This window comes from Anser cygnoides, chromosome 9, assembly GCF_040182565.1.
Source record: "Anser cygnoides isolate HZ-2024a breed goose chromosome 9, Taihu_goose_T2T_genome, whole genome shotgun sequence".
Classification (NCBI taxonomy): domain Eukaryota; kingdom Metazoa; phylum Chordata; class Aves; order Anseriformes; family Anatidae; genus Anser; species Anser cygnoides.
This window is the reverse complement of record NC_089881.1, coordinates 24,660,826-24,678,069: the sequence shown is the minus strand read 5'-3', so window position 1 is coordinate 24,678,069 and position 17,244 is coordinate 24,660,826. Positions and strand designations below refer to the sequence as shown.

Genomic DNA, 17,244 nt, shown 5'->3' with positions numbered 1-17,244 from the left:
TGGCAGACCACATTTAAGATTAATTGACTCTTTGATTTTTATAAAAATTGAAAAAGATTCAATTCCACGCCCAGTAATACAGCTGTGAATGACAGCGGTAAGACTCCCTGTTTCCAATTACACGTTTTAACACCATTTTCACCAATTTTAAGTCACATTTTTGCAAAGTAAACATGAATACAGAGCAGATCTAAAAATTACGTAACTGTGGTCTTGCTGGGTGAGAATCGTAACCCTGTGAGGCGACATCCAAGAACCAAAATTTGGATAAAGTAAGCAAAATGACAGAAGCGTTCCCATGTATCATTTTGGCTTACATTGTAGGCCACTTGTGTGGAATTTACATGCAGATCTGAAACTTGTGTATCAACGTGGCCTCACCTCTGTAAATATCCATTCAAACGCTTGGGCACTTTGCAGAGCGTTCTTCTGAAATTGAAAGAAATGACTATAAAAGGAAAACCAGCAGTAACCCCAGCAGTGTCTTTTTTAAAACTGCAAAGCTTCAAAGACTTCACCTTTACAACGAGGCTACAACATCCGCAGAACCTCAAAGCTGTTGTTTCATTTATTCTTATGTTTCTTTTTTTTAAATATCAAGCCACTAATCCTCATTGGCCTCTGCTCAGACACATTTTCATTACTAAGTTTGCTTAAGTAGTTCAGTATCAGAGGAACGGGTTTTGAGTTAGTTAACAGATCCTGAATTTAAAAAAAAAGGGAAAGAAAAGAAAAATAACAGAATTTTCAGCTCTCTCTTCCCAGCATAAATACCTTTTGCTATTAGGATCAGAAACAAACCAAAACAAAGAAAACAAAGAAAAAAACCAAACAAAGATAAAGTCATTCACTTGTTATTAATTCATATTCGGTAGAAGGCGAGCGTTTCCTTCCAACCTGCAACTACCATCTCCAGTTAAGCAGAATAAATTTCCCCCCATCAGCGCCTGAAAAGACGACGTTCATCGTAGCATGGCCTCTGCACGTGAGAGCTCAGGTCGTCAATGTGGGGAAGGGTGAAAAACCCCCGTGCCCTGGCAGGAACACAAGCAGCGACTCGCAGGCGTGCAGAGCCAAGAGGAGCCGCCGCCGCGCTCTGCGAGGACGACCGGGGGCTCCTCAGCTCTGCCATAACCTCACCCACCCGGCAGGCACGCAGCGCGCGGCGGGCTCGCTGCAACGCGGCTGGAGCGGTGCCGTCTGCTCCGGGCTTTACCTCAGCGTCCTCGTTTCCATAGTCCCAGACAACATTAGGAAGGGCTCTCACCATTATCTTCTGACCTTTTTTTTTTTTTTTTTCCCCTCTTTTGGTAAGTTAATCAGTAACCAGAGCCTTCTGCCAACGGTTCGCGCTACCGATTTCAAGGCCCCGCGGCACGAAAGGCTTTGCAAGGTTCTGTACAGTTAGAAACCTGAGCCATTGATACAGCACAATTCTCTCCTTTCACATTTAGGCTTCCCTACACCGTGAGTAAAAAGGTGCATTTCCCATACTGCAACACCATACCCGCAGCTCTGAAACCAGCTGTACCAGGCAAAATGCCCTAATCCACACGCACGGGCTCCTAAGGAGCAAGCCTTGCCACGTCCCTGCCTAAGGAGGCTACGAGAAAGAGCAAGACACTTTTTATGAGCCAATTACTCATCTTTAATTTCTCACCGTGATGATCCACGTCAGTTTACAGCTGCAACAAGCACAGGCAGCACAGAAGGCACCGTCAGTAGCGTTACTTTAGAAGTCTTCACCTCGTGGGACTGATAAAACGATCTGCAGTGTAGCCACAGCCATAAAACTGCAGATGGCAGCTCAGCTACTTCGTCCAATACCGAAATCTCAGTTCAACCCGGTGCTTGAGCCTTGAATATCTCCAAAGAGGACCCTGCGGTAAATGCTCGTTAACGTGGTTAAATCATTCTGATTAAGCATCCCTTCCCTTTGGCTGCTCAGCCTTCAAGCTCATTGGGTTTTATTTTGTCGTTTATCTAGTTCGCTACTTCTCCAAGTCTAGACAGCCCCGAGACTTCTAGATAGAGAAAGAAAAAAAGCGTGCAGGACATTTTAAGCTTTACAAAGAGGCTGATGAGATAACAGCCCGATGCTTTATTCCTTTCTGATTTGATTCCAAGTCACATCACCTTAGAGATTCCTTTGACCAGAATCATCCAGGGAGACAACAGGCAGAAACTTTTCTTCGTTCCTCCCAAGCCTGCTTCTTTGCCCTCTACCTGTCCCACGTCAGTACTGCTCAACCTCCAAGGAAAAGACAAACCGACTTTGTAAGAAAGGAAGCCTGCACTACGCACCATGCATCAAATTTCACCTCTAAAACACGATTCCCTGTAACAAGTAATTGCAGCAGCTCGTCAGGTTCTTAGCTGAACACGGAGCATTTGTAATTCCTTTTGTCTATCACTTTACCAAGGCAGCCGCAAACTGAAGTAAATGGCTGCCAGCCTATTCAAGACGGAATTGTAAGATGGGAGAGCAAATGACATAAGAGAAGGGTAGAATTTATGCAAAAAGTTGGCAGGACTTAAGCAAAACCCAGAAATCTTCACAAATTAGCACGACGCCGTAATTCGTATTATTTGAATCACGCTTCTCTCCCCTTCACTGCGATACGGCAGGGACTCATTAATGAGGACACGTTCCCCTGCACGTAGCGGGGAAGTATTCATTTAGCATCTCATCTGCGGCACTGTCCGTTTGGAAAACAGTTTTTCCACACATAGAACAATTTGTTTCACATGCTACTCTGCAGATTAGCCGGGCTTTGTTCTTTATCTACACACAGAGACATTTAATGGGAGCGCGCAGTGAAAATTTAATCTTTACAAAGGCTTTGCTACACATGAACGTAAAGCCTTCCACAGAGTCATTTATCTCTTTCACAAAGATAAAAATAAAATAAGACATCCAGAAAACCAGTTCAAATGGAGGCCTGAAGTTTACTATTACGTACTGCAGATTAAATAAGACTCTTCAGTTCTGGTCTTTCTTTTCTCCCCCCTCGTTTCTACTGGAAACTATAAAACCTGCTTAGATAAAACCCTATTTTCCATAATTTGTTTCCACCGTATGGAAAGCACACGGTTCACGCTTTCCTGGTCAGTTTTGCATAAAATCTAAAAGTAGAAACTAGTTATGTCCCCGGTGATTAGACGCCTATCTCTCAGTGACTGTAAAGGCCACTAAGAACATCCGGAGATTTTCTGAGAAACATAAACGAGAGATATGACAACTTATATTTTAAAAACATTAACTTGAGTAAGATTTGGAGAAAGATCTGCAAAGCCCTTCAAATGACAGGCCTCTTCTAAAAGCCTCACACTTTGCCACTGAATCAATCAGAACAAGTTCTCTGAGGATTCGGAATGCAGAAGATAACTGAGCTTTCCACGGGTCAAGTATTAACACTGTAACAGCTTTTATGGATGTGATTCCAAGCTCCATAACAAAATATTTCTGTGTATATACAGACACATATACATACACACAGAGGGAGCACATTCTTGTCATCTAGCTATTCTGTGTTAATTTGGGGTAATCTAATATACTGAGTACGAAGTACGGGGCAGATACACATACGACACAAAATAAAATAAAGAAGATCGCTCCTCCACAACGCCAAAGTCTAAGTGCTTATATTGTACTGCTATCTGTAACCATCTCAGAATATCATTTAAAAACATGACACGGATACTCTTGCAAACTTGTTTTGGCTGATCAGTTCAGACAAGGAAAGCTGACAATTTAAACAACGGGGAAGGCGGCACAAGACAGAACACGAGCACCTTCCCCCCCAAAGCCTCCGAAAACAAAAAAGCCAGATGTACCAAACACAGGCAGCAGAGGCTATATTCCTTGAAGAGCAGATACGTCTCAGTTTGAGATATGTATACACACATTTCTACCGCTATTCCTCGAAGGCCAAGGAACAGTGATCTGGCATGAGTGTGCCCCTAAGAGCTGGCACAACCGTGTCCCAACCAAAAAGGAAACCGGGGTTCAAACACAACCAGACTGTTTAGGAAGTTGACTATTTCCAGCGTCCAGCATGTTTGCTTTATTTTAAAGGGGACGAAATGCTAGCCACTGCAGGACAGCAGTATCACAGATGATTCCCTTTACAACTGTGCAGGCAACAGAAGAGAAGCTTTTTTATTACGTGCCTAAGGCCTGGATCCTTCAGGCAGCACTCAGAGGTTCAGAGGGACAGCAGCTGCCATCCTTGTGCTCCATTAGCGTCTGGTCACTGCCAGGGCTGTTTCGGGAAGGACTTTATCTGCTTGATCTGTGAAAGCAGCTGGAGGAACACCCAAGCTCTCGTGCTGTACAGCACACGCAGCCTCACCCCTCTCCTCGGCAGGAGCACTTACGTGTAAAACTTCCCCATTCCTCTCCGTCTCCTGTCATCCCAGCAAAACCCTGAAGGTAATTTCCTACCTTGCGTAAGGGTTGCTGGAGCTAACATGTCAGCCAGGGAGCCGCCTCCCCGGCATTTCTTTGCCACAGTTATGAAGGATGTGCTTTGTGCTACACAACAAGCTAAGTGGCACGCTCCTAAACGAAGAGGAAACTAGAGTTTCCACATTTGTCATCTGAAATGAGCGAGGTACCCCCTCATGCTCTAACCCTCGTTACATAGCACAACCTCAAGGAAACCACTGCCGGAGAAGTTGGAGGTTACACACCCGAAGTTTCCCAACGACAGCGTTCCTGGCTTCCCACTCGGAAGGGGAGCAGAATGCCAGCACAGTTATAATTACGTTAAAACCACATGCAATTCATAAACACAATGCTCATTCTCAGTGACTTGCTGGTCTTCAAGGGAGGGTGAATTGCGGAGAAGACACGCACGCACGCCAGCTTTAAGGAAGGCTGCACACATGCCCTGCTTTGAGAGGACGCTCCTTCCTAACGCGGCGGATGAGCACAGCTCCTGACAGGAGGGGGAGACTAGCCCTTTGCCAAAATCAGATCACACCACACTTCGCTGTAACAAAAGATGCCTCCAGGGAGTTCGTGCTCATCATCGTTATTCCATGCACGTAAGAGCCACCTTCAACGGCTTTTACTTCAATTAAACCTTTACTACTGCAATGGGCAGAGGGGGTGCAAACATATTTACACCAAGCTGATCGTGGAAGTGGTAATGAAAGAGAAAGCAAATGGAGTATCTCTCTCTGTATTCAGAGAATCTTCCCCCACACACTACCATTGAAGGAGAAAGGAACAAACCCCCCAGTGTCTTGAAATAAACCCCGAAATCTCACAGGCAAGGACATGTCCGTGCCCCTTGCCCTGTAACCCTCCTCCGCCCCCCCCCCTTTTTTTTTCCAGCTGAGCACTTGCCTCTCCTCCGTGCCCATCAAATATCCCGAAGATGGAGGGGTGAGTCTTGTTCACCAGGTCGGTGATTACTTCGAACCTGTCCTCCATGTGATCCCTCCGGCCTTGGATGGAGTAGACAGCCACGTTGTGGCTCTTGAACTCCCAGGTCTTGGAGAACTCTGCATCCAGCACGTCTAGCCCCCCGAGCCTGTCATTCTGCATGATCTCGGCCACCTTGCCCTTCACCATCTTCACCGCATCCCTGCTGGACTTCACGATGGTTTTCACCTCATCCGTGTGGAAGAAATAACTCCACAGGGCCAGGCTGATGCACAGCAAGAACAGGGTCTCCGGTCTGAGCAAGAAGTAACGCATGATCCGACCCAGCAGAGACAGCAAAGTCATTGTATCCTCTATCATTTATTATCGGCACCGGGTATCCCCGCACCATGCGACGAGCGCCCGGGCGGCCGGGCTGGGGCTGGGGGCGGCGGGCTGGGGCCGGGGGCTGCGGGCTGGGGGCTGCGGGCTGCGGCTGGCCGGGGGCTGGGGGCTGGGGGCTCACCGCACGCTCGGCCGGGGCGCAGCCGGCGGGCGGCCAGCCCGAGCCCCGCTCCCCGCCGCTGCCTCCTCCCGCAGCCGGCCTCGTCCCGGCCCCGTCCCGGTCCCGGTGCGGCTCGGCCCGGCTCGCTTCGTTTCGGCGCAGCGCGGCCCGGCTCGGCGCGGTGCGGGCGGTCGCCGTCCGCCGGCCCCGCTCTCCCCTCAGCGCCCGATCCCGCCCCTAGGCCGCTGCTCCGCCCCGGGCCCGGCGGGAGGCCGGCGCTCCGGCAGCTCGCCGCGGGCAGGCAGCGGCCGCACCTGGCCCCGCGCCCCCCGGCCCCCCGCAGCCTGCCGGCCCTCCCCCGGGGCGGGGCGCCGCCGCCTCCGCCGCGCCCGGCCCCGCCGCCCGCCTACAAGTCCCGGCGGCCCCCGCGCGGGGACGCAGCGGGCGCGGGTTGGCTGCGGGAGGCGCGGGGGGTTGTGGGGGTCGTAGTTCGACGGGAGGGGCGGCGGGGCCGGGCCCGGGCGGCCGCGGAGGGGAGCCCGCGGCGGGGAGGGGACGGGGAAACGGCTCTGCGCCCCCAGGGCCTCAACCGCCGCCCTGTGGGGGTGGTGAGGCACGGGCACGGGGACTTCGCACCCGCGTCAAGGAGCTGAAGCAGAAAGCCCTGAATATTCAACTAGAGGTTGTCCAGACGACATTTAAAGGAAAAACATAAATAAACGACTCCAAGCGGGGCTCTTCTCTCCCTGCCCCACCTCTGGAGGCTGTTTTCCGATAACCAATAATCGATGGGAATGGCAAGCTGTGACAGCACGAGCTGAAGTTGCCAGGACTAAACCCGCCGAGCACGCTGCCCGAGCTGCGGGTGGTGCGGAGCGGTGCTCAGCCAGCGGGCAGCCCCGGCTCTGAGGGCTGACGGAACTCATCACCAGCCTCGGAGCGGTGGAATGGTCAAGCACGTAGGAGTGGGGTTGAGCACAAATTAGGAAACCACAAAAACTGCCTGAAATTTTGAGAGAAAAACGTGCCTTTCAGCCCATGCTGGGTGCGCCAGCACCTTCCTTCCAACCGCTCTGCCTCCTTAGGCAATGCAGAACCATGTAAACATACATGAACTAGTTTTTGCTAGTTTGTCAAAGAGCAACTTAAATAAATGGCACAGACCCAAACCTGGTTAACCCAAAGGCAATGGTTTTGTCTCTTTGTGTCCGATTCTTACGAACAACTCTGAAAAGCAGGAAAGTTAGCGACATGTTGTAAATATCAATGACACTGCTTTAAATCTTAGCGGTATGTGGCACTTCAGTAAGAGTTTAAAGGACTGTATAAAGTTGAACGTTTCAGGCCTGAGGAAACTCTCTTACCTTTATCGTCCCACGTGCCGCTGTCCCCTTGAGCCGAGCCGTGAGCCCGTTACCTGAAAGGCCAAGACACACACACATGAGTTTGGTAATACGGTAACAGCAAAGGCTTGGAAGCGCTTGATGCTAACTGGATGGCTAATTTACTGAGTATTTCATGAAACATGGGACTAGTTGGGACAAACAGGGGCTGGAATATGTTGTACCAATGAATTATTTTTGCTCTTTCAGCAAACTTTGAAACAGCACCTACACGGGAGCTTTTCGGTCAGGCTGGGTCCCCATTTTGTAATCAGAGCTTTATTTGCAAAATTTCTCAGTTTAAACAAAGCCTCTGCTATTTTTTTTTTCTATCTAAATGATGTCTTAGTGTGGCTGGGGCACTTGCGGTACAACACAGATCCCTCGGCACAGTCAATTTGTATATGTGGCCTTAGAGCTAATTCCTTCTCCCTGGCTTTTTGCTGCATCCACTAGAGCAGCTCCCCTCGGAGGTATTTATTGCACTGGCTGGAAGCCGTATGTGGCCACTAAGCAAAATTTCCTCTGGAATGACTGTGTTCGTTTTTAATGACAATTGTATTATCGCTTTTTTAAAATTCTATTTATGTTTAATGAAAGATAAAGTACAACAATAGGGAACAATAGGGTATGGGCGAGATCTTGTCCTGCTGAACAGATGCGAGAGGTAGCAGCCGTCATTCTGACAGGGCCATCTCCAAGTAACCCGTATAAATGCTGCAGGGAATTTCCTTTCCGTCAACCCTTGAAATGGAACCGACTGCTGATGAAACGCCACGAATGCAGATAGTATGAACAAGTCCTGCGCAAAGGTACCAGAAATGCACAATGAGGAGGTTCTGAGCACCAGTGAGACAACCCGAAGGTCAGATCCAGAGCGAGCAAAGGAGCTCGCTGGAGGGTTTCGTGATGCACTGCATGGCCAAATCCTGCACTGTTGGCGCCAGCAAATCTCCCAGTGGAAGAGCAGAACTTGAAGATCCAAACAAAAGCTTCAGAAGCCTTTGGCATATCAGTTGTTACTGAAAGGTGTCGTTTTTGTTGGGGGGAGAGCTCTGGCATTTGTTCACTTGTGAAAGAAATGAAAGCAACCACAGAGTCTGCTTCACAAACGAACTTAGGTTACACACTACACAATGAGTCGAGCATGTAGAAAAAAAACATATCTTGCTCAACAGCTCCTCCTACTGCTGCCGTGTATCATGAAGCTGTGAAGGCATAATTCGATCTCAAGCATGGTCTACAGAAACAAATCATCAGCTAATATAAACACGTATTGATCTTATGTTTAGTGGTATAATACGCTGGTAATGGTTTTCTGTTGCCAGACAGGGAATAAAATGGGAAATTCTTTTGGGCCCAGAGCAAACCAGCAACATACAACTTTTACTCATGGGTAATTTTCACGGTACCCAGAATTAAAATGCAGAGTAAGCTATTGGAAAAAGCACTCGCTCTTTGTTAGCTTATACAACACCAACACTCTTAGCATTGTAACTTCTTGCTTGTGATAGAAAAACAGCGGTTTTGATTGCAAGAAGCCTCATAGAAAGATACTTGCAAGGACAACTTAAAAAAAAGAAATTATTTCACTTACTCTTTATGCAAACTGATTTTACTGATACTATTGGCGTAGCTCAGAAGAGCACACTGGTGTAACTGGTGGCAGGTCAGCCCTGTCGTTGCAGGTGGGAACAAGGACACGTACCAGAATATTCCACGAAGCCTACAGAGTCAGCTCCCTTTTCTTCTGCTAATATATACAATCGTGATAGAAAAACTAGGAGGAATGATAACTACAAAACTGTCTTTTTTCGCATGTGAGGAACAAAATGGCAATGCAGCAAAGTATCTCTTGCTTTTCGTCTCAGATGTTTTAAAGAAAGGAGTTTTAGAATACTCAGGATGTTCTTTGGCCATGACAAACACAGCTCTCCAGAGGATGAGCAGTATAAAAATATCATAAACTGTTTTCTGCAGTAGTTTTGATAAGAGGTAAATAAAGATCCAGTTTGTCAGGAGAAGTTTTTTATCCTTTCTTTTAGTTGACGTAAACAACACTTTATAATATTGTTTCCAGAGCTTTATGTTGCAGCAAATGCCAAGCACTGCAGGTAAATTCTCCCTTCCCTCTGGTAAACCCAGGAGAAATCTTATTATAGAAATTTTGCTCATCTCGCGTCTCCCTTGAAGAGGAACATTTGCAGATGTGGAGTGAAAATAGCAATTTTCCACATAAGTTGTTCTCCTCTATTTTCCATGACTCTCAGTTCCCACTCCCCACTACACAGTACCTCTTCCCGTGCACAGTCTGGTCTTTGTTTATTTCCCGGCCACGTCGTGTCAGTGAGAATGGGGGCCACAGGATGTGGGGAGATTCCTGGAAAACAGACTCGTGTTTTAGCAACATCTTTTATTTAAACGTAAGACTGGGATGGAATAGAGCGCACCGGAGCAGAGCAGTGAAGCAGAGTACTGCCGTGCAGCTGAAGCCCATCTCAGGTGCGTTGGGAAGGTCAAATGTATGCAGCTATACAGAGAGAGAACCTGGGAACTGAAATCCCCGATTTTAACTGATACTGAAATCCGGTTTCAGTAATTTCACAGATACCGGATGATCCAGGTATGTATGAAGTACCCACAAAGAAACCATAATACTGACGGCAGTGATGAAATACGGGCCAAAAGATGAAACTGTTCCCACTGAAGTCAGCGAGCGTTTGCCTTGGACCTCGGTGGGAGGACGGTCCCAGAATTTTGATTCTGAGTCCAGCTCCCAAGGACGTGACATGCTCTTGGAAATTCTCATTGATTTACTCCGAGGTTTCCCTGGTTAGCTCCTCTGTATCATAATTATTCAAACCACATTTTTTTCCCTGTCAGTTTCCAGAGATTAATTCACTGAGAATTGGAGCATGACTGAAATATCGCCAAAAAAGCCCAGCAGATAAAGCTGAAGATGATCCTGGCTGCCAAAACTGCTATCTGAAGTGTTCTTTCATTTAAATAGCAGCCTAACTTTGCATCGCTGCTTGCTGAAGATATATCTGGAAATATTTGTAAAGTGTTCGCTGGTAGATTAATGCCTCAAAAACTTACCGCTTTCATGAAGAACTCCAAAATATGCAAGCAAAATATAAATAGAAACTAAGCAATTTAGAATCACTTTGAATTAGCGATGACCTGGCAGCCTTCTTATGAAATCTTTCCGAGATTTGAACACAAATTGATAAAAATCAATAACAAAGGAATCTTAATTTTCTTCTTCATTAATTTTTACTCAGTTTAGCAGATGTTTCTTGTCTTATGTTGTAGACCATTTAATTTGCATTAAGCAAGAGACTACAAATTTGATTTATACATTTCCATTCCAAGTTTGCATTTTCACTTCTTTCGGATATATTTGTATGCAAAACATTACGGGCTGCAGTCTGGAGGGGATCCTTAGGTCAGCCAAGCTAGGCCTGTACCACAACTGAGATGAGAGGTGAACTGAGGTTACAGGTGCCTTTTGTGTCTATTCTGAAGCGAAGATTAACTGTGGACTCAGCTGAATTTTTTTTTTATTGGGGTACAGAGAATGTAAGACTTTCACGATTTTTAAAATTACATTTTTTTTTAAATTTGTGCACAGTGTTTGGAATTTGCTTGAGGTGGGTTCGATAAATCAGGCTGAAGCACTCGTACCCCTGGGGCTCAAATGGGACGTGTTCTGTAAGTGCTGGGGGAAGGAAGAGACTCAGACTTCCTCTAAAGAGCCACCACAGAAAACTGAAGGAGCCTTGCTGATGTCCATGGGACGCAGCCATAATCCTCCTCCAAGAGAGATACAAAAGCTCAAGAAATACAGAAGTAATAGGGGAAAACACCATCACCACCACCAAAAAACAAACAACAACAACAAAATTAATTGTGAGTGATACTCACAAAAGAAGACTTTAAAATCCTGTTAGGTGCTAGTGATAAGATCCTTTGAGATATTTAGATCTCCACACTCCACTGAATCCTACAGGAAAGTCTGGGTTCATAAGAACTGGGTGCAGTCAGAAAAGTAACAATCCTAAACACGACTCCTACTCCAGGATGTTTTAAGTGTTCTCTATTCTACGTGTGTGTCTGCAGTGAAAACCATTTCTTTTTGTTTGTTCTCCATCTTCTCCTGGGCAATATGTCTGGTAAGATCCGAACTGCACGGCTTGTGCTAAAATCGCTGCATGGCTTGGTACCTTCAGCTGTCAGAACTGTCTCTCCTCTTTCCCACTTGGTGAAATACACACACCACAGCACCATCTGCTTCACCCTGATGCAGATTTGCCGCACAGGAGCTGTATTTTAATGGGGAAAATCATTTGACTACAAGAGAATTTTATGACTGTTTTAATTTTCTTTTATAGCTACTTTTTTTTTTCCCCGCTAATTCCCACATCAATCCTAAGTCTCCTGAGGCACCAGACTGTGAAGCTGACACCAGATGGGAAAATGAGTTTCAGACAGCTGCGGGCTTCCCTACTGCTGCTTCCAGCCATCGAGGATTCATTTCTGCACGTGCGGATGGGAAAAGCTGGGGATAGCAAGGCAGTACTAAATGCAAGCTCCGTGGTTTCAGCATCCTCACAGCTCACAAAATTTGCCACGATCACGGTGTCTGTTTAGAGAGTGCACAATGGCTGGCAGCTGCCTTCGGTCGAGGAGAAAGAAGTGAACAAAGGATGAGGGAGCACGCAGGAGGACTGGAATGCATTTTCACGGATCCCTTTGCAGGAGGCTGTTTATCAGATGTTACGAACTGCTTTATTTATAGTTAATGACCTCTCCAAAAACATTGTTCTCTGCTGACCTTTACTTTTAAGTCGACAGTCAGGAAACCTTCTCTGCCAAGTAACTGAAATAATTTTTAACCAGAATTAAAAAAAAAAAAAAAAAAAAAAGAAAAAGGACAAAAAAAAAAAACAACACAGTGGAATCCATTGTCAAATCATGAATCCATTACAAAATATTGTATCTCCTGCTTCTTTTAACCTCATTGTCATTACGGGTTGCTGTTGCTAGCTAGTGTTATCCAGAATAACCAGTAAATCTCGTGCATGAAAAGAAAATAAACACAACTTTATTTTATATGGGAGTTGAAGACACTTAGCTGGTAATCTGATCAGTTGCTTGTACTGTCAGCTCCTCATTCAGGGGCTCTGTCTCTCAGTTGCCTGTGCAATGCCTTATCCATGAGTAATGTTACCCAAATAAAGAACGGGGATTTGTATCTTTCCAGGCTGAAATAATTAGTCACTGCTTCCTACAGAACCCCAGAATGCAATAACCAGGCGATTTCAGCCCGGCAGATCCCACCTCTTCCAGCTGGCAGACCCACTCACACCAGCAGGTCTGAGCTCAGCTCGCAGAGAGGATCGTGCCCTTGCTTCGATCAGCATCTCTGCTCTCCCAAACGGCTTCCAGCTGCAACGCAAAGGGGCAGCAGGACGGAAAATGCCAGCACGCTGGGGTCGTCTGTGCACCAGCGACAGCTAAGTCACCTCACGCTGCCGTCGAGCCCAGCGCTGTGGGGCTGCAGGCGTGTGTTTTACAATTGCCTCGTCACGGTCAGCAATGCCTGTCATCGCTTCCAAAGCAGGATGCTTCAGGAGTCAGTGTGCCCTGTCACTTCTTCTTGCAACACCAACTGGACTCCTCACTCTGCAATGCCTGACAGAGGCACAAAGGATGTTTGTTGTTGCTCATGGGAGTTAGGAAGGAGACCCGCGAAGTAAAGGGAAGGTGCCTCCGATGTCCTGGAGTGGTGCTGGGGTGGCGGGAGGAGGGCAGGGCTGTTGCGTTTTGTCTTGACCTGCTGCAGAAGAAGGGCCTGGACCACACTCAGCTCTGGCACCACAAAGGAAACGCAGCCCCTTGTCTGCGGACTTGTAGCATTTCTCGTTTAACTTTTAAGCATTAGCAATGTACCTCAGGATAAGCGGATCGACTGAGCAGAAACATCTTAATGTTAGAATTAATCCTTCGCTTTAGAGCTAAAACCAGATAGCTGTGCAGATAAAACTTTCTCCTTTCTGCTCCTCGCCGTAATGGAAAAAGTAAAGTATTCAAGAAATAATTTCAGAGCTTGGCTAAACATTAGCAGCACTTTCTGTGTAACAAATACGTGATGCTATGGTTTTGGAAATGGAACTGGAGACGGCTGATGCACTTATATGAGAGGAACTGGGCTACCAGCCAAAATCTGAGTTCTGCTAGTTATGTTCCCAACCAGGAATTAATTCCTGAATTGATGCATCTGAGGATAGAAACGCAAACTATAGCATAATGTGCAGAATCTGTGGGCTGTGTGCATATTTATCTCCTTCTTATATTGCTTTTCTTTATCTGGCCTCTCTAGATCTGAAAATTCACAGGAGTCTTGAATCACAACGCTCTTTGGAAGTGAAGCAATCTATATTTACAACCAAAGTCCTGCGTAAAAGATGGAAGCCCTCACTCTCCCTGTGCCTTTGAGCCTGGTGCCCTTTAAAGAGTTTCCTTTCGCAAGGGCTGGTTCAATCAGTACGCATGAAACGGTAGAACCACGGTGAAAAATCCTAAACGCTCTCATACTTCTTTCCCCTAATGATTAAGACATGAAACATATTACTTGTAACTCTTTGAGATTATTATTTTTTAAATCTTCATACGTTTTCTACCTGAAACTACCGGTAACAAGCACTCTCAAGAAAATCAGCACTACTGAGATGTAAGGAGAAGTCTGGCAAATTCCAGAGAAGGAGCTGAAGCAGGGGCAGTAAATGTTGACTTGTGTAAAATACCGTTCTGAGACAGCACAGAGTTCTCTTATGGTAAGTTTTAATTCCGAAGTTGAGAAGATGTAGGAAAGTTAAAGTACTTTGGGGGCAGACTCAACTGTAGGTAATAAAAAACTATAAGCCCAATAAAATGGGTTCTTAAGGGCTTGAGATGCCTCATGCTGGCAAATATCAAGACAGGAATGACAGTACAAGCCAGCACGTCAGTCAGAACCTCTCTGCAGAAGTGAAAAAGTCTCATTTTAAATGAATATATATGCTTTAAACTTTGGCTAAGCTATGCTGGAGTGAAGTAATATGTATCTGAAACCGCAGCTGCCATTTTCTAAACCTGCTCCATTACTTCCTTAAGTTTATTAAGTTCACTTAGTCTTTATGCCTCTCTAATGCCAAGAGACATTTAATTAAGTCTTGTCTTGAAATCTGTTTCTCCAAATAGCTGAGTTCTGCTGAAGAATCTGAAATTAAAGTTTTTTTTAACTGTGACCTTGCTCTGGAAAGGCAGTTAAGCACATAAATAGTCTCGCTGTCCTTCAGCATGTGCTTTGCTATATATGGCTGTCCTGCATCTATCTCAGGAACATACACACTACTGAAATCCACGGGACTCGTTCTGAGGGTAATGATATACCTGTAGCTGTTTGTGGTATTTGTTTCAAAGCTGAGGACCTCCTGGTTTTCTGCCGTTGTAGCACAATAAATAAATAAGAAAATGTCAAAATCTCACAGGGAGAATAAGTACAATGTGCTGCACTGTTAAGGCAAACATTGATAAACTAGTGAAAGACTTGAGGAAGGGTTTATAATAATTCTCTCCATACCTCCTGTATTGCTGCTAAGTACTAGTTCTTTTTACAGAACTTAGTTTCACAGCGATTTTCTTGAGTATTTAATAATGTGAATAGCTGGTTATTTAAAAGTAAAAATAGCATAACTTCACTGTTGTGCTGTTAAACTGTATTTTTTTTTTTTGCATGTAACTCTGCACACATATGAAAGGCTGTAGAAAGAACAGTGGGCAAAGGTATAGCTACGTTGTACTTTTCGTCAATGTACTTTTCGTCAATGTCAAAAGCAGTTCAAGAGGCTGCCACTGCCATGCTGAAATTCTCTGCTTTCTCACTGTGCCCACACAGTTCCTTAACACCGTTCTGTTTCCCAACAGCCTGAGGATCTAGTTTTAAAAACTGTCTGAGATTCTTCTTTGTATTGGCTGTCCAGAAACATTTAAAAGGGTATTTTACAAATCAGAGTTGCTATAATTATCTATTTAAGGAATCCGTTAAGGGATAAAGGGATATAAAAAATATATTATTAAATATATTATTATTAAATATATATATTTTTATATATTATTATTATATATATTATATATATTATTATATATATTTTATATATATTATTAAATATATAAATATTATATATTATTAAAAATATATTTATATATTTATATATATAAATATATATATTATATATATATTATATATATATTATTATTATTAAAATATATATAAATATATTTTTTAATCAAAACATTTGAAAATTCTAACACTGTTTTGTGGAAAACTGCTTCCCTGGCCATCCTTTAGAAACGAATCATGTGAAAGAACACCAAGTAGTCCTGCATTACATGTACTTAGCTGAAATGTCACATACGGACATGTCTGACAACCAGAAGCCGAACACGATCCCTTCCATGAGATGCAAATTTCTGAATGACTCACAGAGACACCCTGGTATCGTTTAACCACATCTAAATCTTTCGCCTGATACATTGCTCTTCTATTAGAATCAGTGACAGGATTACAGTTAAAATGACAGCTTTGTGTCCTCAGAGCTCTCCCTTTCTCCAGCTACTTCAAGCTACAAGCATATCGATAAACATCCCCTGCTTACATCCCCCCTACTTACTGACTCAACTCCGCGTGTGTAGAGGCAGGAAAGTAACAACTACTACATTGATATTAGCAACACTGAGGAGGATTCCAATAACTAACAATAAGACAAACTGGATAATTTTGCCCTTTGTTTTCAAAATGGGCTTTGTTTTCTCTCCCTGTCAAACAATATTTTACAGATTCTCTAGGGCTACATCTGGAATGAGGAAAATATGGCTGCAAGGATTTAATTTATCTTCAGAATACGATCCAGTATGTCATCCAGATAGGAAAGCAAGCCAGGGATGAACGTTTGATATAAAAATTTATGAAACATGAAATGGGCTTTAATAGTAAGTCTGTGAAGTCTGGAAACAAAAAGTCTCTCTGGAGTGGCAGAGTCCTATTTTTATGGTGCTTTCATAGGTGGGAAGGTGATAAAGCGCTGTGTATGAGGAAAGAATTAAAAACATAATTGAACATGGTTCATAAATCCATGAAGATCCAAAAGCTACTCTCTGAGTACTAATTCCTGCTGAGAAATGTTTCTATTTAGTTACACTGTAAAGGTTAATAGTAAATACCATCTTGCATCTGTAAATCCTTTGGTTTATTTTTCTTCTAAGATATGACTTAGCATTGACCTTATCTATCATTTGATGATCATGTCTGCATTTTTCAAGGAAGAGCCGTTCTTCCCTTTTTGGATTAAATTAGACTGTGAGCTCAGATTGTCGTTTATGTGGAGTAGCAATGCCTCATTCTTTCAGAATGGAAAATGTCCTCATTTAACACCAGATCAGAAGGCGGAATGAAATCCTTTTATAAGTTTGAAAGGAATCAGTCTTTTTAGGCCTGTCACTACATTTTTGTTATTAATCATAAAGATGGATACATATAAAGGAAGATATTTTTACATCTATACTAAAAATCTGAAAATTCTACATTGACAAATGGCTATTAATAAGAGAAGGATACAAAGAGAAACGCAAAGAGAAATGTTCAAAACAAGAGCTTCTGGCTCAAAGACCCACTGCTTTGGCAGATCACTCTTAGGTGAAAAGTTGCTGAACATAACTGAAAGGAGGATTAAATTACAGAGAACCAGAGCTGAATGAAAATGTTCCAGAGGGCATTCAACTGGTTCTAATTCGTGTTCATTGCTCTCACATATTTATTTCTCTTCCCATGTAAGCGAGGCCATTTACTGTCGTGTTCAATGACACCAGTATGCCGTTGCTTGTGAAGCCACCTTTCCGGTACGTGTACACAAGATAGTATCCCACTGGTAGTGCTTAAT

The 17,244-nt window shown here is 44.4% G+C and overlaps 1 protein-coding gene across 2 annotated transcripts in view; it reads right to left on the bottom strand.

Moving 5' to 3' along the window:
• The window catches only part of PPM1L (protein phosphatase, Mg2+/Mn2+ dependent 1L), a 99,675-nt gene that overhangs the window by 78,830 nt on the left and 3,601 nt on the right, over nucleotides 1–17,244 (bottom strand). The window contains exon 3 of one of the 2 annotated variants that reach the window (XM_013193009.3): nucleotides 7,244–7,296. In XM_013193009.3, coding sequence (XP_013048463.3) covers nucleotides 7,244–7,296 — 53 coding nt within the window. Of the gene's footprint in view, nucleotides 1–5,352; nucleotides 6,218–7,243; nucleotides 7,297–17,244 lie in introns of those variants that run through there. The other variant, XM_067002093.1, reaches the window with a different exon arrangement.